The 27747-nt window shown below is 49.3% G+C and overlaps 1 protein-coding gene and 1 non-coding gene across 2 annotated transcripts in view; one reads left to right on the top strand and one right to left on the bottom strand.

Annotated features, from left to right (window-relative positions):
• The window catches only part of LOC140402428 (calpain-2 catalytic subunit-like), a 282202-nt gene that overhangs the window by 182052 nt on the left and 72403 nt on the right, over positions 1 to 27747 (bottom strand). The window contains exons 10-14 of the mRNA XM_072490199.1: positions 24963 to 25126; positions 14424 to 14435; positions 12373 to 12581; positions 6509 to 6545; positions 1418 to 1489 (exon numbers count right to left, since the gene is read on the bottom strand). Of these exons, the coding sequence (XP_072346300.1) occupies positions 1418 to 1489; positions 6509 to 6545; positions 12373 to 12581; positions 14424 to 14435; positions 24963 to 25126 (494 nt within the window). The remainder of the gene's footprint in view (positions 1 to 1417; positions 1490 to 6508; positions 6546 to 12372; positions 12582 to 14423; positions 14436 to 24962; positions 25127 to 27747) is intronic.
• On the top strand, positions 12812 to 12885 carry trnak-cuu (transfer RNA lysine (anticodon CUU)). Its single transcript has one exon. It is a non-coding gene; the product is annotated as a tRNA-Lys (tRNA).

Raw genomic sequence — 27747 nt, 5'->3', positions numbered from 1 at the left:
GTTCAGGCCTCTCACGTTCCACGTCATCAGCCTCACTAGGGGGCTACCTGCCCCCCTCCCGTGTCGACTAGCCATTACCTTCTCTAGGCAAGTCCCATATCCCGCCTCCACGCTCCCATTCGCTCCCCCAGCGTCGCATACCATCCCCGTCCACCCACTCTTTAGCCATTTCCTTTTGGATTTCCGCAGCAGCAACCCAGTTGTCGCCCCCCCCCCCCGGCTAGATCTCTTTCTAGCGTGATTGCTCCCCCATATTACTTCCGTAAGTCAGCTGACTTCAACTGACCCCGGCTACTCCTGCTCACTCCTCGACCCCCCCGTGTGGGGAACTCCCATCCGCCTTGCACCTGTCTTCCCGCCATATTCTTTCTGGCGCGGGAACATCCCTTTACCTGACCCGCCTCTTGTGGCGCAGCTCCCTTTCCCCTCCCCTTCCCCTTCCTCATTCTCCATCTATGTCCCATCTTTCCCCCCTCACCGGCGCCCACATTTCCCAACTCTCAGTGATTCTAAGCCTTGTGGGGGAGTGTGTGCAGGAGTTAGCTGGAGAGTCAGAAGTATAAATAGTGTGAGCGAGCGCAGATCATAGTTTATATCAGTACAAAGATTAGCTGCAGATGAGTGTAGTTTAAATGTTAATAATCAACTGTGTATTCTTTAGGAATACATGCCGAATCCAAATTTGTAGTATTAATAAATTCATAGCATTGTTTAAGTTCAAGGTATTTTGTGGTCTTTGTGAACACTACGCCAACCATCCTGAATTGTGGCAGTATTGACAAAAGATGACATTACAGTACTGGAGAGAGAGGATGCTCCAGAGGGGTCAAGGACAGAATATCTCTGGCTAGAGGTAAGGAATTGATTGGTGTAGCATATAAACCACGAATGGAAGGAATGTAGAGAAACAATTTTGCAAAGAAATTACAGAGAGGTACAGAATTGTAAAGTAATTATAACGGGGCACTTCAGTGATTCAAATATAGACTTGGATAGGAATAGTGCAAAATTACAAGAGAGGTGTGAGTTCCTGGGGTGTGTTCAAGGTAAATTTCTGCAGAATATGTTTCTGGTCCAACAAGAGGACATGTACTGTTGGACCCGGTGCTGGGGAATGTGTTTGGATTGGATTTGTTTATTGTCACGTGTACTGAGGTACAGTGAAAAGAGCAGTTCAACAGATCATTAAGTACATGAAAAGAAAAGGAAATAAAAGAAAATACATAAAAGAAAATACTTAATGGGGGGGGAAAAAAAAAAAGGGATGGGCAACAAAATGCTGGGCTTGACCCAGCGACGGCCACATCCCGTAAAAATCAGTTTGTTTTTTAAAAATCTCTTCCTAAGTTAAACCCTTCATCCCTGGAATCAATGTAAATGATAAAGCCAGCAGCCACCTCCACCGGGAACCACATACCTGGTCTTCAGCATCTTGCAGGGCATTCAACAGTGGCTTGGCGTTGGTGGCATCGGCCTCTGTCCAGGTGATCTGGATAAACAGGGAAAGGCAGAGATTGAAGTAAAATCAATGCAAAATTCAGAAACTGCTGATGAATCGGCCCTGATGAACCAGGGTGAGAGCGGACACATCCCTCACTGTGCAGGCCGCAGCCTGTAGTAGTGGACAGCATTGCTCCTTAAAACCCAGTCAGCCACCCTCCGCAATTTGCCTGCTATTCATTGTCCAGTTTTAGAAGAACCCCATCTACTACCGCCAGATCATCTCTGACATTATAGAATTGAGGGCATTGGCCCTTGAGCCACCCGTCCGTTTGGTGGTGAATGACACGCTGTAGCAAGGGGTCAGCCGCTGTCTCGCGGCGAATTTGGACGAGGCCTTCATCCGAGGCAGGTAGATTGGAGGCCGCAAATGCCACATGGGCGTCAACCTGGCAGACAAATCCCGCTGGGTCACATGGAGTGTTGACTGCCCTGGAGAGAGCGTCAGCAATGATGAGGTCTCTGCCTGGGGTGTATACCAGCTGGAAGTCGTATCGCTGGAGCTTGAGAAGAATACGCTGGAGGCGAGGCTTCATGTCGTTCAAGTCTTTTTGTATTTTATTGACCAGCGGGCGATGGTCGGTCTCGACGGTGAATGAGGAAGTCCGTAGACATAATTGTGAAACTTAACAATACCGGTCAGAAGGCCCAGGCATTCCTTTTCTATCTGCGCGTAGCGCTGCTCCGTGGGGGTCATCGCATGTGACGCATATGCAACGGGGGCCCATGATGAGGCCTCATCACGTTGGAGGAGCACTGCCCCAATGCCGGACTGACTGGCATCGGTCAAAATTTTGGTCTCCTTTGCTGGATCAAAGAAAGCTAAGACCGGGGCCGTGGTCAGTTTTGCCTTGAGTTCTCTCCATTCGCGCTCGTGGGCAGGGAGCCATTGGAAGTCTGTCGTCTTCCTGACCAGGTTCCTGAGAGCCGTGGTATGAGAGGTGAGGTTAGGGATGAATTTCCCTAAAAATTGACCATGCCCAGAAATCGGAGGACCGCCTTCTTGTCCTCTGGTGTTTTCATAGCTGTGATGGCAGCTACCTTGTCCGCATCCGGCTGCACACCCAATTGGGAGATGTGGTCCCCGAGGAACTTAAGTTCCTGACCAAAAGTGCATTTGGCCCTGTTGAGGCGGAGGCCATGCTCATGTATACGTCTGAATACGCGCTGGAGGCGACAAACATGCTCCTGCGGGATGGTGGACCAAATGATTATGTCATCGACATAGACGCGAACAATGCCTTCCATCATTTCTGATGCAGAGATGATCCCAAACGGCATCCTGTTGTAACAAAATCTTCCAAAGGGGGTGTTAAATGTGCAGAGTTTCCTGCTGGATTTAGCGAGCTGGATTTGCCAGAATCCTTTTGAGGCGTTGAGTTTGGTAAAGAGCTTGGCGCGAGCCATCTCACATGTGAGCTCTTCGCGCTTGGGAATTGGATAGTGCTCTCTCATAATATTGCGATTTAGATCCTTGGGATCAATGCAAATTCTCAATTCGCCGGAAGGCTTTTTTACACATACCATGGAACTGACCCAGTCGGTTGGTTCCGTGACTTTGGAAATCACTCCTTGGTTCTGGAGGTCTTGCAGCTGCTGCTTGAGGCGGTCCTTAAGGGGTGCTGAGACCCTGCGAGGTGCGTGCACCACAGGCGTGGCATTCGGTTTTAATAAAATCTTGTAGGTGTACGGGAGCGTGCCCATGCCCTCGAAGACGTCGTGATACTGGTTGATAATGGCGTTGAGCTGCACCCTGAAGTCAGTGTCCTGAAAGGCAGATGCGTCAGCAGGAGAGAGAGAGTGAACTCTCTGAACTAGGTTCAACAGCTTGCATGCCTGCACGCCAAGCAGGGAGGCTTTTGAGGAGCACACAAAGTGACCCGTGCATCACTTCAAGTTGGCATGAGCCGCTGGCAACAATGGCATTGCCATTGCAATCTAATAGCTGGCAGGCTGATGGAAGGATGGCTGGTTTGACACGAAGGCTTTGGAGATCAGACCGCGCAATGAGATTGGCGGAGGCACCATGCGGAATCATATTTGGGACCGGTTGACCGTAAGGGTGGCACACCACTCATCGTCCGGATCGATGCTGTATACCGATAGAGGCAGGATTCTTTGCTTCGGGACACCCTGTTTTTTGTAATGATACCGACTCGAAAAGGCACCTTTGGGTCCTTGGTGTCAATATCGGGTAGCAGGTCCGAATCGGGCTTGGTGACCGTGGGTTGAATGGCCCGGACATCCCTGCGAGGCTGGCTGGAATGACGAGAGTTTGCAGGCTGAGCTGATCTGCATAAAGCAGCATAGTGGCCACGTTTGCCACATCTCAGGCATCGTCGGGATTTGGCAGGGCATTGCCGCTTTAAGTGGGCGGAGCCACAGTTGCTGCATGTTGAAGCGTCAGTACGTTTGCTGCGCGAACCCCACATGCGTAGTGCGATCATACGTGGTGCGCGCCTGCACAGTCCGTTTGTCGACGTCGCCGTCCCCTCGTTCGGTGCGCACAAGCGCGGGAGTCCGTGAAAAGCGCGCGAAATGGCCGCCCTCATCCAGGCTGAGGCCCTGGAATTGCTCGATTGCTTGGACCCGTTCTGCCACGTAGGGACCTTGCCGTGCCGTTTCAGCCACTTGGTTGTGGGAATACCGACTAGCGGCGTGTTCGTGTAGCACGCAGGTCTCGATGGCGGTCGCTAGGGTGAGCTGCTTTACCTTGAGGAGCTGCTGGCGTAGGGGGTCCGACTGAACACCGAAAACGATCTTGTCGCGTATCATGGAGTCGGAGGTGGGCCCGGAATTACAGGACTGCGGAAGGATGCGGAGGTGGGTGAGAAAGGACTGGAAAGGTTCATCCTTACCCTGCAAACGCTGTTGGAATATATAGCGTTCAAAACTTTCATTCACCTCGATGTTGCAGTGACTGTCAAACTTGAGGAGGACCGTCTTGAATTTTGATTTATCTTCACCATCAGCAAAGGTGAGAGAATTGAAAATGTGGATGGCATGGTCCCCGGCCGTGGATAGGAAGAGAGCGATCTTCCTGGTGTCTGAGGCAGCTTCCCGGTCTGTGGCTTCAAGGTAGAGCTGGAAGCATTCTTTGAAGATCTTCCAGTTGACCCCTGGGTTACCGGTGATGCGGAGCAGTGGCGGCGGGCGGACGCTGTCCATTTTGCAGGATGACGGTATGCTGGTGGAAGGCAGATCACTTGCAGGTAGGCCTAAGAAGTTCTAACATCCCTCAACTACTGGTACCATGATGTGTTGGGTGCTCTGGATCCGTGGAACACATACAGGCCACCAACACTTAAAATAGCGCAACACTATTTTATTAAGTTAGAAACTGTTGAACATACTTTCACTGTGGGTTAACACGATGTTAGATTAAACTAAAGACCTATGCCTGTCCTAACCAGTCTATGCACTCAGCACATGGTGAAGATCTGTGCTGTAAGCTGTAAGCTCTGTCCTTCTAAGAAGCTGCATCCCGAATGAGCCGGAGCTCTGATGCCCTCTGTCTATATAGTAAGTGTGCTCTAACTGGTGATTGGCTACGGTGTTCTGTGTGTTGATTGGTCTTGCTGTGTGTCCATCAGTGTGTGTGTGTCTGCACCATGATATACTGGTGTACATTATGACAGGAGCTTTACTCTGTATCTAACCCTGTGCTGTACCTGGCCTGGGAGTGTATGATGGGGACAGTGTAGAGGGAACTTTACTCTGTATCTAACCCCATGCTGTACCTGTCCTGGGAGTGTTTGATGAGGACAGTGTAGAGGGAGCTTTACTCTGTATCTAACCCCGTGCTGTACCTGCCCTGGGAGTGTTTGATGAGGACAGTGTAGAGGGAGCTTTACTCTGTATCTGACCCCGTGCTGTACCTGTCCTGGGAGTGTTTGATGGGGACAGTGTAGAGGGAGCTTTACTCTGTATCTAACCCCGTGCTGTACCTGTCCTGGGAGTGTTTGATAGGGTCAGTGTAGAGGGAGCTTTACTCTGTATCTAACCCCGTGCTGTACCTGTCCTGGGAGTGTTTGATGGGGACAGTGTAGAGGGAGCTTTACTCTGTATCTAGCCCCGTGCTGTCCCTGTCCTGGGAGTATTTGATGGAGACAGTGTAGAGGGAGCTTTACTCTATATCTAACCCCATACTGTACCTGTCCTGGGAGTGTTTGATGGGGACAGTGTAGAGGGAGCTTTACTCTGTATCTAACCCCGTGCTGTACCTGCCCTGGGAGTGTTTGATGGGGACAGTGTACAGGGAGCTTTACTCTGTATCTAGCCCCGTGCTGTCCCTGTTCTGGGAGTGTTTGATGGGGACAGTGTAGAGGGAGATTTACTCTGTATCTAACCCCGTGCTGTACCTGTCCTGGGAGTGCTTGATGGAGACAGTGTAGAGGGAGCTTTACTCTGTATTTAACCCCGTGCTGTACCTGTCCTGGGAGTGTTTTGATAGGGACAGTGTAGAGGGAGCTTTACTCTGTATCTAACTCCGTGCTGTACCTGCCCTGGCAGTGTTTGATGGGGACAGTGTAGAGGGAGCTTTACTCTGTATCTAACCCTGTGCTGTACCTGTCCTGGGAGTGTTTGATGGGGACAGTGTAGAGGGAGCTTTACTCTGTATCTAACCCCGTGCTGTACCTGTCCTGGGAGTGTTTGATGGGGACAGTGTAGAGGGAGCTTTACTCTGTATCTAACCCCGTGCTGTACCTGTCCTGTGAGTGTTGAAGTGGACAGTGTAGAGGGAGCTTTACTCTCTACCTAACCCCGTGCTGTATCTGTCCTGGGAGTATTTGATGGGGACAGTGTTGAGAGAGCTTTACTCTGTATCTAACCCCGTGCTGTACCTGTCCTGGGAGTGTTTGATGGAGACAGTGTAGAGGAAGCTTTACTCTGTATCTAATCCCGTGCTGTACCTGTCCTGGAGTGTTTTGATTGGATTACAGATGGACTGGAGCAAAACCAAACCCAACAGCTGTGAAATTCAGCCGGATCTCCCTGTTACATTTACCTTGGGGTTGAAGTCATTTGTGGTGATGCTGTTCTCCCTAGAAAACAGAAAGTGATTGTGTAAAAACAAGTGAAATTGCCAATAAAACTACCCGACTGTCACCATTGTAAGACAGTGAGAGAAACTCCCGCCATTTAACCCCAGGGATTTATTTGCCGAAATGTCCTCCTTTGTCCAATCAGTAGAGCATTCCCTGCTCCAAACCCCATTGATTCCAATTTCACCATAGCTGCTTGGGCCGGTTTAGCTCAGTGGGCTAGACAGCTGACATGTGATGCAGAACAAGGCCAGCAGCACGGGTTCAATTCCCGTACCGGCTTACCCGAACAGGGAGCTTTTCAGAGTAACTTCATACTTGTGACAATAAAAGATTATTATGATGTCACACAAGGTCAAGGACGCGATTCTCCCAAAAGATTTCCCAGGGCTCAATTCAACTTGGGCTTAAGTCGGGTGCACTTCCCAAGGGCCGGTGTGGACTCAATGGGCCGAATGGCCTCCTTCTGCACTGTAAATTCTATGATTCTATGTTGATTCTATAAACGCGAGCATAGTCCCGTCATGAGCGCGTTTAGCCACGTGTTTCCACGCACTCGCAATGCCAAGAAACCCATAGCTATATAACGTAACTCGTCACTCGTGTAGTATAAGGGGCCTCAGCGATCAATGCGAGGCCGAGTCCGTTTTGTAAAACTGATATTTCTAATTGGCATCCAAATCTCCGAGGTCCCCAAGGTGATCCCCGTCCCTCCCCCCTCCCCCCCCCCCAGCTCGAACGCTCTATGGGAGGGTCTTCTGGAAGTGCCAGCATTTGTTGTCCATCCCTAATTCTCCCTTGAGAAGGTGGCACTGAGCTGCTTTCTTGATCCGCTGCAGTCCCTGTGGTGTAGGTACACCCACTGTGTTGTTAGGGAGGGGAATTCCAGGATTTTGACCCAGCGACAGTGAAGGAACGGCCGATATATTTCCGAGTTGGAATGGTGAGTGATTCCGAGGGGAACCTCCAGGTGGCGCTGTTCCCAAGGGTCCACTGCCCTGCCTTAATTTAACGTAACTTTCTCCGTGAGATTGGGTCACCTTGGGCTGGATTCTCTGGTCGCTGACGCTGAAATCGCGTTCGGCGTCGGGCTGAAGAATCCAAATTCCTGACAGAATCGGGGGCAGTGCCGCTTTTGTGATGCTCCGCCCCCTCCAAAGAGTTAGCCGCACCACCTATCCACAGCCTCAGAACATTGCCCGAGGTCCGCCCCCAAGGCTCCGCCACCTGATACTCCGCCCCCAAAGCTCCGCCCCCAGATGCTCCGCCCCTCTGGCCGAGTTCCCGATGGTGTGGGTCTCTCATGGTCTCACCCGTCGGGAACGGAGCGAGGTGGCTGCGGACTCAGTCGGGGGAGGGCCGATCCGCAGGTAGGGGGGGACATTATTCGGGGCTGGGGGCACTGTGGTGGGGTGGTCCGGGATACCCGAGCTGGCCGAAGGGGAGGACTATTTCGTGGCCGGGTCCGCGAGCGGCATCCGCCATGAAGCACAGCGGGCCGCTGCAGGCCACCGCCGGGCGCATGCGAGGCCACACACCCGGCAATTGTCGGGCAGTATCGGCAGCTAGAGCCGGGTGCTCTACGCTGCCTTCCTGCTAGCCCCCAGCAAAACGGGGAATCATAGAACATTACAGCGCAGTACAGGCCCTTCGGCCGTCGATGTTGCGCCGACCTGTGAAACCACTCGAAAGCCCATCTACACTATTCCCTTATCGCCCACATGTCTATCCAATGACCATTTGAATGCCCTTTGTGTTGGCGAGTCCGCTACTGTTGCAGGCAGGGCATTCCACACCCTTACTACTCTCTGAGTAAAGAACCTACCTCTGACATCTGTCCTATATCTATCTCCCCTCAATTTAAAGCTATGTCCCCTCGTGCTAGACATCACCATCCGAGGAAAAGAGCTCTCACAGTCCACCCTATCCAATCCTCTGATCATCTTGTATGCCTCAATTAAGTCACCTCTTAACCTTCTCTCTAACGAAAACAGCCTCAAGTCCCTCAGCCTTCCCTCATAAGATCTTCCCTCCGTACCAGGCAACATTCTGGTAAATCTCCTCTGCACCCTTTCCAATGCTTCCACATCCTTCCTATAATACGGCAACCAGAATTGCACACAATACTCCAAATGCGGCCGCACCAGAGTTTTGTACAGCTGCAACATGACCTCATGGCTCCGAAACTCAATCCCTCTACCAATAAAAGCTAACACACCGTACGCCTTCTTAACAACCCTCTCAACCTGGGTGGCAACTTTCAGGGATCTATGTACATGGACACCGAGATCTCTCTGCTCATCCACATTACCAAGAATCTTACCATTAGCCCAGTACTCTATCTTCCTATTAGTCCTTCCAAAATGAATCACCTCACACTTTTCTGCATTAAACTCCATTTGCCACCTCTCAGCCCAGCGCTGCAGTTTATATTATGTCCCTCTGTAACTTGTAACATCCTTCCGCACTGTCCACAACTCCACCGACTTTAGTGTCATCTGCAAATTTACTCACCCATCCTTCTACGCCCTCCTCCAGGTCATTTATAAAAATGACAAACAGCAGTGGCCCCAAAACAGATCCTTGTGGTACACCACTAGTAACTGGACTCCAGTCTGAACATTTCCCATCAACCACCACCCTTTGTCTTCTTCCAGCTAGCCAATTTCTGATCCAGACTGCGAAATCACCCTGAATCCTATGCCTCCGTATTTTCTGCAGTACCCTACCGTGGGGAACCTTATCAAATGCTTTACTGAAATCCATATCTACCACATCAACTGCTTTACCCTCATCTACCTGTTTGGTCACCTTCTCAAAGAACTCAATAAGGTTTGTGCGGCACGACCTACCCTTCACAAAACCGTGTTGACTATCCTAGGATAAATCCCATCCGGCCCAGGGGACTTATCTATTTTCACACTTTCCAGAATTGCTAACACCTCCTCCTTATGAACCGCAAGCCGTTCTCGTCTAGTAGCCTGAATCTCAGTATTCTCCTCGACAACATTGTCGTTTTACTGTGTCAATACTGCCGAAAAATATTCATTTAGCACCTCTCCTATCTCCTCGCACTCCACGCACAACCTCCCACTACTGTCCTTGACTGGCCCTACTCTTACCTTAGTCATTCTTTTATTATAGTAAGCTTGATCCTACCTGCCAAAGACTTCTCATGTCCCCTCCTGGCTCTTCTTAGCTCTCTCTTTAGGTCCTTCCTAGCTAACTTGTGACTCTCGAGCGCCTTCACTGAACCTTCATGTCTCATCTTTACATAAGCCTCCTTCTTCCTCTTGACAAGTGTTTCGACTGCTTTAGTAAACCACGGTTCCCTTGCTCGACCACTTCCTCCCTGCCTGACAGGTACATACTTATCAAGGACACGCAGTAGCTGTTCCTTGAACAAGCTCCACATTTCCATTGTGCCCATCCCCTGAAATTTTCCTCTCCATCCGATGCATCCTAAGTCTTGCCTCATCGCATCATACTTGCCTTTCCCCCAGATATAACTCCTGCCCTGCAGTATATACCTATCCCTTTCCATGACTAAAGTAAACATAATCGAATTGTGGTCACTATCACCAAAGTGCTCACCTACCTCCAAATCTAACACCTGTCCTGGTTCATCACCCAGTACCAAATCCAATATGGCCTCGCCTCTCTTTGGCCTATCTACATACTGTGTCAGGAAACCCTCCTGCACACATTGTATAAAAACGGACCCATCTAAAGTACTCGGACTATAGCGTTTCCAGTCAATATTTGGAAAGTTAAAGTCCCCCATAATAACTACCCTGTTGCTTTCGCTCCTATCCAGAATCATCTTTGCAATCCTTTCCTCTACATCTCTGGAACTTTTCGGAGGCCTATAGAAAACCCCTAACAGGGTGACCTCTCCTTTCCTGTTTCTAACTTCAGCCCATACTACCTCAGTAGACGAGTCCTCATCAAACGTCCTTTCTGCCACCGTAATACTGTCCTTGACTAACAATGCCTCCCCTCCCCCTCTTTTACCACCTTCCCTGAGCTTACTGAGAGATCTAAACCCTGGCACCTGCAACAACCATTCCTGTCCCTGCTCTATCCATGTCTCCGAAATGGCCACAACATCGAAGTCCCAGGTACCAACCCATGCTGCAAGTTCACCCACCTTATTCCGGATGCTCCTGGCATTGAAGAAGACACACTTTAAACCACCTTCCTGCCTGCCGGTACACTCCTGCAACTTTGAAACCTTACTCATGACCTCACTACTCTCAACCTCCTGTATACTGGAGCTACAATTCAGGTTCCCAAGCCCCTGCTGAACTAGTGTAAACCCTCCCGAAGAGCATTAGCAAATTTTCCCCCTAGAATATCGGTACCCCTCTAGTCCAGGTGTAGACCATCCCGTTTGTAGAGGTCCGACCGACCCCAGAATGAGCCCCAATTATCCAGAAATCCTAAACCCTCCCTCCTGCACCATCCCTGTAGCCACATGTTCAACTCCTCTCTCTCCCTATTCCTCGTCTCGCTATCACGTGGCACGATAACAACCCAGAGATAATAACTCTGTTTGTCCTAGATCTAAGTTTCCACCCTAGCTCCCTGAATTCCTGCCTTACATCCCTATCCCTTTTCCTACCTATGTCGTTGGTACCTATGTAGACCACGACTTGGGGCTGCTCCCCCTCCCCCTTAGGGATCCCGAAAACACGATCCGAGACATCCAGTTTGTCCGGCCTAAAACGCCACCGTTCCGCCAGCGTGGGGACATAGCCTCAAAATCTCAGAATCCAGCCCCCTGTCTGTGAGGAGGACCAATGGCCCACCCTTCCGTCTCTTCCTGGTAACAAAGTTTCCTTTGCTTTATTCTTTTCATGTCGGCCGGAATTATCCGGCTGTCCGGGATTCTTTGGTCCCGCAGACAACCCCCCGTCGCCCCCTCCGCGGGTTTGCCGGCGGCGTGAGGTGGGCTTCAGGGGCAATTCCCAATGACGGCGGCGGGAGCAGAGAATCTCGCTGCCAGTGAACGGCACGCCGCCTCCGAGAAACACATGGCTGTGAGGCTGTGAGAATGCCGTCCGTGAGGTCATTGGCCAACCCAGCATTTGTTGCCCAATCCTAATTGCCCTCGAGAAGGTAGGAGGTGAGCTACCTTATTGAATAGAACGGAGTGTCTCGCTCGGATATTTCAGAGGGTAATTAGGAGTCGACCACATTGCTGTGGGTCTGGAGTCACATGTAGGCCAGACCGGGTAAGGACGGCAGACTTCCTTCCCTGGAAGAATGGAATGCTGCAGTGGGATTTGAACCCCTGTGACCGGAGTAATCGCCAGGGTGCCTTCTTTAATCGTCGAGTAATTCCTTCAAGGCCAGGAATATTCAATCTGGCTTTTGGTTGTATAGGAGGTACATAGAATTCCTACATTGCAGAAGGAGGCCATTCAGCCCATCAAGACCGCACCCACCCTCTGAAAGAGCACCCTACCTAGGCCCACTCCTCCATAACCCCATCTATCCTTTTGGACACTAAGGGGCAATTTATCATGGCCAATCCACCTAACCTGCGCATCTTTGGACTGTGGGAGGAAACTGGAGGAAACCCACGCAGACACGGGGAGGATGTGCAGACTCCGCACAGACAGTGACCCAACCGGGAATCGAACCCTGGTCCCTGGCGCTGTGAGTTTGCAGCGTGTGCCACCGTGCCGCATGTGATGCTCAGACTGAGAGATCTTTGATCAATAATTTTGCCTGGGTCGGTGCGTTAAGTTCACTGACATTCCACAGGGGTGCAAAATGGCTCCCGTCCCCATGGGTTTAACGCCTACCCTCAGAGCCATACCTGGACACATTGCTCCTCTTAGCGAATAGCCGCAGGAGGAATTCTGCCTCCTGGTTCTTCGTATACGTGGCGGGCACAATGATGTACTCCCCGGGAGGGAGCTGCAGGCGCCTGGATATAGACCGGCTGTTGGTGAAAGCACCTGAGCGATACACCGGCCTGTTGTAATTGAAGAACCTCTTGCCAAAGGTGGAAACCTGGCTACGATACTGGAGGGGAGATGTATGAGAGGGTTTTAGTAAAACAGCTGAACACAGCAGAGCACGCGGTTACATGCCTAACATTCCTGTACATTATCTTGCTTTCCGTTGCCCTCGACAGGCCTCAGCTTATTCACGCCTGGCTCAGCCCTGCTGAATGACAGCAGAGTGGGTCCCGGGTGTGGAGGGATTTTCTCACGAGGAGAGCGTCCAGTAGGTCGGGCCTGTGCCCATCGGATGCCCGGCTAGCTCAAGTCGGTAGAGCTTGGGACTCTTAATCCCAGGGTCGTGGGTTTGAGCCCCACGTTGGGTGCTTCCCTTTTGAGGGCCGGTTTAGCTCAGTCGGCTGGTCAGTTGGTTCGTGATGCAGAGCGAGGCCAGTAGCGCGGGTTCAATTCCCCGTACCTGCCGAGGTTATTCACGAAGGCCCCGTCTTCTCAACCTTGCCACTCGCCTGAGGTGTGGTGACCCGCAGGTTAAATCACCACCAGTCAGCTCCCCCCCCTCAAAGGGGAAAGCAGCCTGTGGTCATCCGGGACAGTGCTGACTTTACCTTACTTTACTCATTGGAGGTGAGAAGAATGAGAGGCACCTCAAAAAACACGCGGCAGGTTAGGGGGTAAATCCCGTCCGATGTGTTGTCTTTGTATAGGTTGTACAGGCCGGGCCTGTTTCCACTGGAGTTTAGACAAGTGAGGGGGTGAGTTGACTGGAGTTTAGAAGATCCTGAATGGTCTCGACAAGGTGGATGTGGAAACGACGACCTCTCTCTCGTGGGTGAGCCCAGAACTAGGGAGAACTGTTCCAAAATTAGGCATCGCCCTGTTAGGGCAGAGATGAGGGGAATTCTTTTCTCTCTGTGGGTTGAGCGACTTTGCAACTCTCTGCCTCAGAAGGCGGTAGAGGGCGGGGTCACTGATGTATTTAAGGCGGAGGTAGATAGATTCTTGTTCAGCAAGGGGATCAAAGGTTATCGAGGGTAGGTGGGGCCTCAACACTAACAGATCAACCATGATCTTATTGAATGGTGAAGCAGGCTCGAGGAGCCGAACAACCAACTCCTGCTCCTATTTTGTGCATTGCTGTGTATGTTCATACAGTTTTGAACATGTACTTGTAGCAATTTTACAAATCAAGTATAGTTTTGGGAGGGAAAAATATGGTCCTCGAAAGTCATGATCCATCTGTGCAGACGCGACATCAGAGTGGTGTCCAGTTCTGGTCATCGAGAGGCCGAGCTTGCCCTTGCAGCAACCTGATTGGCTGTGAGTGCGACGATCAATGAGGGTCTGGTGAGGGTCTAAATCCCCTCACTGAGGGGGTCCTAGCTGGGCGCGTCGGGGAGAGGAGGAAAGCTAGATTCCTCATGAGGAATTTTAGAGGCGGAGGGGGTTGTGAAATGGGGTAAACCATTCAAAAGCCCACCGGCTTCAGCAGGTCTGGACACACCCGCCAGAGGGAGCAGGTGGTCAATTCCGCCTTACCTATTTCCAACAGACGGATTGGACAGGGGAGTCTAGACAGCAGAGGTGGAAAGAAACTATTCCCATTGGCGGAAGGAGTGAGGACGGAGATTTTAAGTGAATGGCAGATAAACCACAAGTGAGAATTAAATGTAGGTGAATGGTTTACAAAAGGGCTACAAGCCTATTGACAAAGTGCTCTGAACATGGGAGTAGAATAGATAGGTGCTCATGGCCGGCACTGATACAATGGGCCAAAGGGCCTCATTTTGTGCAGTAAAACTCTACGACGCTTGCACACAGCCGGCAGCTGACGTGAAGGGCGGAATGGTCTCCTTGTGTGCTGCAACCATTCTATGTTCAAGGCTGTATCGGGACAGCTACATACCTTCTCAGGGACCTGTAAGAGAAAGACAGAGACGTTAGTGCCCTGATAACACACACAAACCCCATCCACGTAACGCACTATTCAGAACATGGGAACAGGAAGGAGCCATCCAGCCCCTCAAGTCTGTTCCCTCCAGTCAGTTAGATAAAGGTTGGTCTGTGAATCATACACACAGCTCCCTGTGTAACACACTGTTTAATACACACAGCTCCCTGTGTAACACACTGTTTCCTACACACAGCTCCCTGTGTAACACACTGTTTAATACACACAGCTCCCTGTGTAACACTGTTTAATACACACATCTCCCTGTATCACACCGTTTAATACACACAGCTCGCTGTGTAACACACTGTTTAATACACACAACTCCCTGTGTAACACACTGTTTAATACACACAGCTCCCTGTGTAATACACTGTTTAATACACACATCTCCCTGTATCACACCGTTTAATACACACAGCTCCCTGTGTAACACACTGTTTAATACACACAGCTCCCTGTGTAATACACTGTTTAATACACACAAATCACTGTGTAACACACTGTTTAATACACACAACTCCCTGTGTATCACACCGTTTAATACACACAGCTCCCTGTGTAATACACTGTTTAATACACACAAATCACTGTGTAACACACTGTTTAATACACACAACTCCCTGTGTAACACACTGTTTAATACACACAGCTCCCTGTGTAACACACTGTTTAATACACACAGCTCCCTGTGTAACACACTGTTTAATACACACAGCTCCCTGTGTAACACACTGTTTAATACACACAACTCCCTGTGTAACACACTGTTTAATACACACAGCTCCCTGTGTAACACACTGTTTAATACACACAACTCCCTGTGTAACACACTGTTGAATACACACAGCTCCCTGTGTAACACACTGTTTAGTATACGCAGCTCCCCGTGTAACACACTGTTTAATATACACAGCTCCCCGTGTAACACACTGTTTAATATACACAGCTCCCCATGTAACACACTGTTTAATACACACCACTCACTGTGTAACACACTGTTTAATACACACAGTTCCCTGTGTAACACACTGTTTAATACACACAGCTCCCTGTGTAACACTCTGTTTAATACACACAGTTCCCCGTGTAACACACTGTTTAATACACACAACTCACTGTGTAACACACTGTTTAATACACACAGCTCCCTGTGTAATACACTGTTTAATACACACAGCTCCCTGTGTAACACACTGTTTAATACACACTAATCACTGTGTAACACACTGTTTAATACACACTAATCACTGTGTAACACACTGTTTAGTACACACAGCACCCTGTGTAACACACTGTTGAATATACACATCTCCCTGTGTAACACACTGTTTAATATACATAGCTCGCTGTGTAACACACTGTTTAATACACACATCTCCCTGTATCACACTGTTTAATACACACAGCTCCTCTGTAACACACTGTTTAATACACACAGCTCTGTGTGTAACACACTGTTTAATACACACATTTCCTTGTGTAACACACTTTTTAATACACACAGCTCCCTGTGTAACGCATTCTTTAATATACACAGCTCCCTGTCTAACACACTATTTAATACACACAGCTCCCTGTGTAACACACTGTTTAATACATACAGCTCCCTGTGTAACACACTGTTTAATACACTCATCTCCCTGTGTAACACATTCTTTAATACACACAGCTCCCTGTCTAACACACTATTTAATACACACAGCTCCCTGTGTAACACGCTGTTTAATACACACAGCTCCCTGTGTAACACACTGTTTAATACACACAGCTCCCTGTGTAACACACCGTTTAATACACACATCTCCCTGTATCACACTGTTTAATACACACAGCTCCTCTGTGTAACACACTGTTTAATACACACAGCTCCCTGTGTAACACATTCTTTAATACACACAGCTCCCTGTGTAACACACTGTTTAATACACACAGCTCCCTGTGTAACACACTGTTTAATACACACAGCTCCCTGTGTAACACACTGTTTAATACACACATCTCCCTGTATCACACTGTTTAATACACACAGCTCCCTGTGTAACACACTGTTTAATACACACAGCTCCCTGTGTAACGCACTGTTTAAGACACACAGCTCCCTGTGTAACACACTGTTTAATACACACAGCTCCCTGTGTAACACATTCTTTAATACACACAGCTCCCTGTGTAACACACTGTTTAATACCACAGCTCCCTGTGTAACACATTCTTTAATACACACAGCTCCCTGTGTAACACACTGTTTAATACACACAGCTCCCTGTGTAACACACTGTTTAATACACACAGCTCCCTGTGTAACACATTCTTTAATACACACAGCTCCCTGTGTAACACACTGTTTAATACACACAGCTCCCTGTGTAACACATTCTTTAATACACACAGCTCCCTGTGTAACACATTCTTTAATACACACAGCTCCCTGTGTAACGCACTGTTTAATACACACAGCTCCCTGTGTAACACATTCTTTAATACACACAGCTCCCTGTGTAACACATTCTTTAATACACACAGCTCCCTGTGTAACGCACTGTTTAATACACACAGCTCCCTGTGTAACACATTCTTTAATACACACAGCTCCCTGTGTAACACATTCTTTAATACACACATCTCCCTGTATCACACCGTTTAATACACACAGCTCCCTGTGTAACACACTGTTTAAGACACACAGCTCCCTGTGTAACGCACTGTTTAATACACACAGCTCCCTGTGTAATGCACTGTTTAATACACACAGCTCCCTGTGTAACACATTCTTTAATACACACAGCTCCCTGTGTAACGCACTGTTTAATACACACAGCACCATGTGTAACACACTGTTTAAGACACACAGCTCCCTATGTAACACACTGTTTAAGACACACAGCTCCCTATGTAACACACTGTTTAATACACACAGCTCCCTGTGTAACACACTGTTTAATACACACAGCTCCCTGTGTAACACACTGTTTAATACACACAACTCCCTGTGTAACACACTGTTTAAGACGCACAGCTCCCTATGTAACGCACTGTTTAATACACACGGCTCCCTGTGTAACACACTGTTTAAGACACACAGCTCCCTATGTAACACACTGTTTAATACACACAGCTCCCTGTGTAACACACTGTTTAAGACACACACTCGATGTGTAACACTCTGTTTAATACACACAGCTCCCTATGTAACACACTGTTTAATACACACAGCTCCCTGTGTAACACACTGTTTAAGACACACAGCTCCCTGTGTAACACACTGTTTAATACACACACTCGATGTGTAACACACTGTTTAATACACACAGCTCCCTGTGTAACGCACTGTTTAAGACACACATCTTCCTTTTTTTTAAAAATATAATTTATCCAAAATTTTGGGCCAACCATAACAGTACATTGTGTATCTTTTACACAGTAATATAACAATATAGATAGCAATGGCCAGTTTTTTTAAACAAGAAATAAATAATATATAAACAACATCAAAATTAAAAAACAAAACTAAATGGCAACTGCCTTGCCCCAAATAAATACTCTCCAAAAATACAATTCAGCCGTCCAGTATATAATTACCTATAACAACAACCTATACATATTATACATATACACTAACATCCCTGAGAGTCCCTCTGGTTCCTCCTCCCACCCCCCCCCGGGTTGCTACTGCTGTCTTCTTCTTTTCCATTCCCTCTATCTTTCTGTGAGGTATTCGACGAACGGTTGCCACCGCCTGGTGAACCCTTGAGCCGATCCCCTTAGGACGAACTTAATCCGTTCCAGCTTTATAAACCCTGCCATGTCATTTATCCAGGTCTCCACACCCGGGGGCTTGGCTTCCTTCCACATCAACAGTATCCTGCGCCGGGCTACTAGGGACACAAAGGCCAAAACATCAACCTCTTTCGCCTCCTGCACTCCCGGCTCTTCTGCAACCCCGAATATAGCCAACCCCCAGCTTGGTTCGACCTGGACCCCCACCACCTTCGAAAGCACCTTTGTCACCCCCACCCAAAACCCCTGTAGTGCCGGACATGACCAGAACATGTGGGTGTGATTCGCTGGGCTTCTCGAGCATATCGCACACCTATCCTCTACTCCAAAAAATTTACTGAGCCGTGCTCCAGTCATATGCGCCCTGTGTAACACCTTAAATTGTATCAGGCTTAGCCTGGCACACGAGGACGATGAGTTTACCCTACTTAGGGCATCAGCCCACAGCCCCTCCTCAATCTCCTCCCCCATCTCTTCTTCCCATTTCCCTTTCAGCTCATCTACCATAATCTCCCCCTCGTCCCTCATTTCCCTATATATGTCTGATACCTTACCGTCCCCCACCCATGTCTTTGAGATCACTCTGTCCTGCACCTCCTGCGTCGGGAGCTGCGGGAATTCCCTCACCTGTTGCCTCGCAAAAGCCCTCAGTTGCATATACCGGAATGCATTCCCTTGGGGCAACCCATATTTTTCGATCAGCGCTCCCAGACTTGCAAACGTCCCATCTACAAACAGATCTCTCAATTGTGTTACTCCTGCTCTTTGCCATGTTCCAAATCCCCCATCCATTCTCCCCGGAGCAAACCTATGGTTATTTCTTATCGGGGACCACACCGAGGCTCCCGTCTTTCCCCTATGCCATCTCCACTGCCCCCAAATTTTCAGAGTAGCCACCGCCACCGGGCTTGTGGTGTATTTCTTCAGTGAGAACGGCAACGGCGCCGTCACCATAGCTTGTAGGCTAGTCCCCCTGCAGGACGCCCTCTCCAATCTCTTCCACGCCGCTCCCTCCTCTTCTCCCATCCACTTACATACCATTGAGATATTGGCGGCCCAGTAGTACTCACTTAGGCTCGGTAGTGCCAGCCCCCCCCTATCCCTACTACGCTGCAAAAATCCCTACCTCACTCTCGGGGTCTTCCCGGCCCACACAAAACTCATGATACTCTTCTCAATCCTTTTGAAAAATGCCTTCGTGATCACCACCGGGAGGCACTGAAACACAAAGAGGAATCTCGGGAGGACCACCATTTTAACCGCCTGCACCCTCTCTGCCAGTGACAGGGATACCATGTCCCATCTCTTGAAGTCCTCCTCCATCTGTTCCACCAACCGCGTTAAATTTAACCTATGCAATGTACCCCAATTCTTGGCTATCTGGATCCCCAAGTAGCGAAAGTCCCTTGTTACCTTCCTCAGCGGTAAGTCCTCTATTTCTCTGCTCTGCTCCCCTGGATGCACCACAAACAACTCACTTTTCCCCATGTTCAGTTTATATCCTGAAAATTCTCCAAACTCCCCAAGTATCCGCATTATCTCTGGCATCCCCTCCGCCGGGTCCGCCACATACAACAACAAATCGTCCGCATACAGAGATACCCGGTGTTCTTCTCCTCCCCTGAGTACTCCCCTCCACTTCCTGGAACCCCTCAATGCTATTGCCAGGGGCTCAATTGCCAGTGCAAACAATAATGGGGACAGAGGACATCCCTGCCTCGTCCCTCTATGGAGCCGAAAATACGCAGACCCCCGTCCATTCGTGACCACGCTCGCCATCGGGGCCCTATACAGCAGCTGTACCCATCTAATATACTCATCTCCAAAGCCAAATCTCCTCAACACCTCCCACAAATAATCCCACTCCACTCTATCAAATGCTTTCTCGGCATCCATCGCCACCACTATCTCCGCTTCCCCCTCTGGTGGGGGCATCATCATTACCCCTAGCAGCCTCCGTATATTCGTATTCAGCTGACTCCCCTTCACAAACCCAGTTTGGTCCTCATGGACCACCCCCGGGACACAATCCTCTATCCTCATTGCCATTACCTTGGCCAGAATCTTCGCGTCTACGTTCAGGAGGGAAATAGGCCTATAGGACCCGCATTGCAGCGGGTCTTTTTCCTTCTTTAGGATAAGCGATATCGTTGCCTCTGACATAGTCGGGGGCAGCTGTCCCCTTTCCCTCGCCTCATTAAAGGTTCTCATCAGTAGCGGGGCGAGCAAGTCCACATATTTCCTGTAAAATTCAACTGGGAATCCATCCGGTCCCGGGGCCTTCCCCGCCTGCATGCTCCTAATTCCTTTCACTACTTCCTCCATTTCGATCTGCGCTCCCAGTCCCACCCTCTCCTGCTCCTCCACCTTAGGAAATTCCAGCTGGTCCAGAAAACACATTATTCTCTCCTTCCCATCCAGGGGCTGAGCTTCATATAATCTTTCATAGAATGCCTTGAACACTCCATTCACTCTCTCCGCTCCCCGCTCCATCTCTCCCTCCTCATCCCTCACTCCCCCTATTTCCCTCGCTGCTCCCCTTTTCCTCAATTGGTGGGCCAGCAACCTGCTCGGCTTCTCCCCATATTCGTACTGTACACCCTGTGCCTTCCTCCACTGTGCCTCTGCAGTACCCATTGTCAGCAAATCAAATTCTACGTGCAGCCTTTGCCTTTCCCTGTACAGTCCCTCCTCCGGTGCCTCCGCATATTGCCTGTCCACCCTCAGAAGTTCTTGCAGCAACCGCTCCCGTTCCCTACTCTCCTGCTTTCCTTTATGTGCCCTGATTGATATCAGCTCCCCTCTAACCACTGCCTTCAGCGCCTCCCAGACCACTCCCACCTGGACCTCCCCATTATCATTGAGTTCCAAGTACTTTTCAATACACCCCCTCACCCTTAGACACACCCCCTCATCCGACATTAGTCCCATGTCCATTCTCCAGGGTGGACGCCATTCTTTTTCCTCCCCTATCTCCAAGTCCACCCAGTGTGGAGCGTGATCCGAAATAGCTATAGCCGTATACTCCGTCCCCCTCACCTTCGGGATCAACGCCCTTCCCAAAACAAAAAAGTCTATTCGCGAATAAACTTTGTGGACATAGGAGAAAAACGAAAACTCCTTACTCCTAGGTCTGCTAAATCTCCATGGGTCTACTCCTCCCATCTGCTCCATAAAGTCTTTAAGCACCTTGGCTGCTGCCGGCCTCCTTCCAGTCCTGGACCTCGATCTGTCCAGCCCTGATTCCAGCACCGTGTTAAAATCTCCACCCATTACCAACTTCCCCACCTCTAGGTCCGGGATACATCCTAACATGCGCCTCATAAAGTTGGCATCATCCCAGTTCGGGGCATATACGTTCACTAAGACCACCGCCTCCCCCTGTAATTTGCCACTCACCATCACGTATCTGCCCCCACTATCCGCCACTATGGTCTTTGCCTCAAACATTACCCGCTTCCCCACTAGTATAGCCACCCCCCTGTTTTTCGCATCTAGCCCCGAATGAAACACCTGCCCCACCCATCCTTTGCGTAGTCTAACCTGGTCTATCAGTTTCAAATGCGTCTCCTGTAACATAACCACATCTGCCTTAAGTTTCTTAAGGTGTGCGAGTACCCGTGCCCTCTTTATTGGCCCGTTCAGCCCTCTCATATTCCACGTGATCAGCCGGGTTGGGGGGCTCTTTACCCCCCCCTTGTCGATTAGCCATCCCCCTTTACCAGCTCCTCACCCGGTTCCCACGCAGCTGTGTCCCCCCCAGGCGGTGCCCTCCCGCCCACCCCACCCCACCCCATACCAGCTCCCCCTTCTCCCCAGCAGCAGCAACCCAGTAAATCCCCCCTCCCACCACCCCCCCCGCTAGATCCCCCACTAGCGTAGTTACACCCCCCATGTTGCTCCCAGAAGTCAGCAAACTCTGGCCGACCTCGGCTTCCCCCCGTGACCTCGGCTCGCACTGTGCGACGCCCCCTCCTTCCTGCTTCCCTATTCCCGCCATAATTATCATAACGCGGGAACAAAGCCCGCGCTTCCCTTTTGGCCCCGCCCCCAATGGCCAACGCCCCCAGCTCCTCCACCTCCCTTCCTCCCTCCCCCACAACCTGTGGAAGAGAGAAAAGTTACCGGGTCGCAGGATTAACAACATAAAAATCATCTCTCCCCCCTTTTTCCCCCCTCTTCGCCCCCCATATTCGCCCCACCACTTTGTCTCAAACGTTCTTTTTTAATAACCCGCTTATTCCAATTGCTCTTCAACAATAAATGTCCACGCCTCATCCGCCGTTTCAAAGTAGTGGTGCTTCCCTTGATATGTGACCCACAGTCTTGCCGGCTGCAGCATTCCAAATTTAATCTTTTTATGAAGCACCGCCTTGGCCCGATTAAAGCTCGCCCTCCTTCTCGCCACCTCCGCACTCCAGTCTTGATATACGCGGATCACCGCGTTCTCCCATCTACTGCTCCGAGTTTTCTTTGCCCATCTTAGGACCATCTCTCTGTCCTTAAAACGGAGGAATCTCACCACTATGGCTCGAGGAATTTCTCCAGCCCTCGGTCTTCGCACCATAACTCGATAGGCTCCCTCCACCTCCAGCGGACCCGTCGGGGCCTCCGATCCCATCAACGAGTGCAGCATCGTGCTCACATATGCCCCGACGTCCGCCCCTTCTGCACCTTCAGGAAGACCAAGAATCCTTAAATTCTTCCTCCTCGCATTATTCTCCAGCACCTCCAGCCTTTCCACACATCGTTTATGGTGTGCCTCGTGTATCTCCGTCTTCACCACCAGGCCCTGTATCTCGTCCTCGTTCTCGGCAGCCTTTGTCTTCACGACCCGAAGCTCCCGCTCCTGGGTCTTTTGCTCATCTTTTAGCCCTTCAATCGCCTGTAATATCGGGGCCAACAGCTCCTTCTTCATCTCCTTTTTAAGCTCTTCCACGCAGCGTTTCAAAAACTCGTGTTGTTCAGGGCCCCATATTAAACTGCCACCTTCCGACGCCATCTTGGTTTTTGCTTGCCTTCCTTGCCGCTGCTCTAAAGGATCCACCGCAATCCGGCCACTTTCCTCTCCTTTTTCCATCCGTATCCAGGGGAGATTCCCTTCTGGTTTACCGCACAGTACTTTTAGCCGTTAAAATTGCCGTTGGGGCTCTTATTAAGAGCCCAAAAGTCCGTTCCACCGGGAGCTGCCGAAACGTGCGACTTAGCTGGTCATCGCCGCACCCGGAAGTCTTTTCAAGACACACATCTTCCTGTGTAACACACTGTTTAATACACACAGCTCCCTGTGTAACACTGTTTAATACACACAACTCCCTGTGCGACACACTGTTTAATACACACAACTCCCTGTGCGACACACTGTGTAATACACACTAATCACTGTGTAACACACTGTTTAATACACACAGCACCCTGTGTAACACACTGTTGAATATACATAGCTCCCTGTGTAACACACTGTTTAATATACATAGCTCGCTGTGTAACACACCGTTTAATACACACATCTCCCTGTATCACACTGTTTAATGCACACAGCTCCTCTGTAACACTGTTTAATACACACAGCTCTGTGTGTAACACACTGTTTAATACACACATTTCCTTGTGTAACACACTTTTTAATACACACAGCTCCCTGTGTCACGCACTGTTTAAGACACACATCTTCCTGTGTAACACACTGTTTAATACACGCAGCTCTGTGTGTAACACTGTTTAATACACACAGCTCCCTATGTAACACACTGTTTAATACACACAACTCCCTGTGTGACACACTGTTTAATACACTCAGCTCCCTGTATAACACACTATTTAATACACACAGCTCCCTGTGTAGCACACTGTTTAATACACATAGCTCCCTGTGTACGCACTGTTTAATACACACATCTCCCTGTGTTACACAGTTTAATACACACATCTCCCTGTGTAACACACTGTTTAATACACACAGCTCCCTGTGTAACACACTGTTTAATACACACAGCTCCCTGTCTAACACACTATTTAATACACACAGCTCCCTGTGTAAATCACTGTTTAATACACACAGCTCCCTGTGTAACACACTGTTTAATACACACAGCTCCCTGTGTAACACACTGTTTAATACACACAGCTCGCTGTTTAACACACTGTTTAATACACACAGCTCCCTGTGTAACACACTGTTTAATACACACAGCTCGCTGTGTAACACACTGTTTAATACACACAGCTCCCTGTAACACACTGTTTAATACACACAGCTCACTGTGTAACACACTGTTTAATACACACAGCTCGCTGTGTAACACACTGTTTAATACACACAGCTCCCTGTGTAACACACTGTTTAATACACACAGCTCCCTGTGTAACACACTGTTTAATACACACAGCTCCCTGTGTAACACACTGTTTAATACACACAGCTCCCTGTGTAACACACTGTTTAATACACACAGCTCCCTGTGTAACACACTGTTTAATACACACAGCTCCCTGTGTAACACACTGTTTAATACACACAGCTCCCTGTGTAACACACTGTTTAATACACACAGCTCCCTGTGTAACACACTGTTTAATACACACAGCTCCCTGTAACACACTGTTTAATACACACATCTCTCTGTGTACACACTGTTTAATACACACAGCTCCCTATGTTTAAATTTGTCATTTCAGCCCATGTGTGTGTCAGATGGTTTTGGAGTTACTCACTGCGTAGATGTCGAAGCCAATGAAATAATATTTGCTTTTATCTCTCTTCCGGCGGTACTTCTGGATGAGTTCCACGGCGATTGTACAGGACACCTGATCGTCGTCTGGGTCATCGTCCTGTTCAAGCAGCGTAAGCCTGAACTGAGGGTTTGTCGAGTAGGTGGCTGGTGGAACAGGCAGAGGAAACCGGGAGACAAATAGAAAAAAGGTCAGTGAATGAGCCACACCTGGCTTCGACGGGAAATCTACGCAGAGTGGTTCGGATCGGGAATGGGCTTGCTTTGGGAACGTGGTGGAGTCTGATTCAATCCTCACTTTCACGGAGCGCCTGCGGCTCTTATGGAGTGCTGACATTGGCTGAATGAGCTCCTCCAGTTTTTGGACCCATTCTCTGACTGTACGGGATAGCGGGCTTGGAGATCAGCGTCTCGAGCCCCAGCCCAGCTGCACAATGCTCCATGTCCATCTACTCTCCAAAGTGGAACCCTAAATGGACCAGCCCTCCATTCTGTAACCTTAGCCCTCCGAGCTATGCCTCTAACCCCCAACCCGATGGTGGGCCTCCATCTCCTGTCAGTCCCCCAGCACCCACCGGCATGATTTACAAAGCAAACTGGCTTTCGTCAAGGAAAGGTGTTTTAAAATACCTCTGACCTTGAGAAACACTTCACTCATAGAAGCCCTACAGTGAAGAAGGAGGCCATTCGGCCCACCGAGACTGCGCCGACCCTCTGAAAGAGCACCCTATACAAACCCACTCCCCTGCCCTAGCCATGCAATCCCACCTAGGGGCAATTTAGCTTTGCCACCAGAGAGAATTCTATTGTCCATTATAACAGATTTGAGCACTTGGAAAAATGTGGCAGGGTCGGGAGGCTGCATGGATTTACGAAATCATGCTTGACAAATCTACTGGAATTCTTCGAGAATGTAACTTATAGAGCTATAAGGGGGAGCCAGTGGATGTGGCTTATTTGGACTTTCAGAAGGCTTTCGACAAAGTCCCATGTAAGAAATTAGCGGGTAAAATTAAAGTGCATGGGATTGGCAGAAGCTTATCGAGTTGGACAGAAAACTGGCTGGCAGACAGGAAACAAAGAGTAGAAATAAATTGGTCCTTTTCCGAATGGCAGGGGTACCACAGGGATCGGTGCTGGTACCCCAGCTATTCACAATATGTATTACTGATTTAGATGTTTAGGCGGGATCAGCGAGAGGAGATGGAGGGACTTGGGAATTGTGTGTATAAACTATGTTGGCGGGGTATGGTTGTTGGTTGGGGGATGGGGGGGTTATGTACTGAATTATGTTTACATTTTTATTTGTATCTTTTGTTGTTATAAAACCATAAAAACTTTAATAAAATGTTTGTTAAAAAACAATTACTGATTTAGATGAGGGAATTAAATGTACTATCTTTAATGTGCAGGTGAGACAAAGCTGGGTGGGAGGGTGAGCTATGAGGAGGATACAGAGATCCTTTAGTGTGAAGTGGACAAACTGGGTGAGTGGGCAAATGCGTGGCAGATGCAGTATAATGTGGATAAATGTGAGGTTATCCACTTTGGTAGCAAAAACAGGAAAGCCGATTATTATTTGATAGGCTATAGATTGAGAGAGGGGAATGTGTAACAAGACCTGGGTGCCCTTGTACACCAGTTTCTGAAGGTAAGCATTCAGGTACAGCAAGTGGTAAAGAAGGCATAAATGGTAAGGGTGGCACAATGGTGCAGTGATAGCACTGCTGCCTCACGGCACCAAGGATCCGGATTTCGATCCCGGCCCCGGGCCACTGTCCATGTGGAGTTTGCACATTCTCTCCGCGTGTGCATGGATCTCACCTCCACAACCCAAAGATGTGCAGGGTAGGTGGATTGGCCACGCTAAATTACCCCTTAATTGTAAAAAGAATTATTGGGTACTCTAAATTGAAAAAAAAGAAGGCTAATGGTATGTTGGCCTTCCTCGCGAGAGGATTCAAGTACAGGAGTCAGGAAGTCTTGCTGCAACTATACAGGGCCTTGGTGAGACCACATCTGGAATGTTGTGTGCAGTTTTGGTCTCCTTATCTGAGGAAGGATGTTCCTGCTCTTGAAGAAGTGCAGAGGAGGTTTACCAGCTTCCTGGGATGGCGAGACTGACATTTGAGGCGAGATTGAGTCAGATTATATTCGCTGGAGTTCAGAAGAATGAGGAGGATCTTATAGAAACCTATAAAATTCTAACAAGACTAGACGGGGGAGCTACAAGAAGGATGTTCCCGATGGTGGGGGTGTCCAGGACTAGGGCCACAGTCATGGGATATGGGGTAAATCATTTAGGACAGAGATGAAGAAAACATTCTTCACCTGGAGAGTCGCTACCACAGAACACAGTTGAGGCCAAAATATATGTTTTCAAGAAGCAGTTAGATATAGGCCTTAGGGCGAAGGGGATCGAGAATATGGTGGGGGAAAGCGGGATTAGGCTATTGGGTTGGGTGATCAGCCATGATCATAATGAATGGCGCAGCAGGCTCGAAGGGCTGAATGGCCTGCTCCTGCTCCTATTTCCTGGGCGCAATTCTCCCATCGGGAATCTAAGTGCCGACGCTGGAGTGAAAACCAGAGTGTTTCATAGATTATCATAGAATTTACAGTGCAGAAGGAGGCCATTTGGCCCATCGAGTCTGCACCGGCTCTTGGAAAGAGCACCCTACCCACGGTCAACATCCCCACCCTATCCCCATAACCCAGTAACCCCACCCAACACTAAGGGCAATTTTGGACACTAAGGGCAATTTATC

This window comes from Scyliorhinus torazame, chromosome 25, assembly GCF_047496885.1.
Source record: "Scyliorhinus torazame isolate Kashiwa2021f chromosome 25, sScyTor2.1, whole genome shotgun sequence".
In the NCBI taxonomy this organism is placed as follows: Eukaryota; Metazoa; Chordata; class Chondrichthyes; order Carcharhiniformes; family Scyliorhinidae; genus Scyliorhinus; species Scyliorhinus torazame.
Note: the sequence above shows the minus strand (reverse complement) of the source record. Positions and strands in the feature narration are given on the sequence as shown.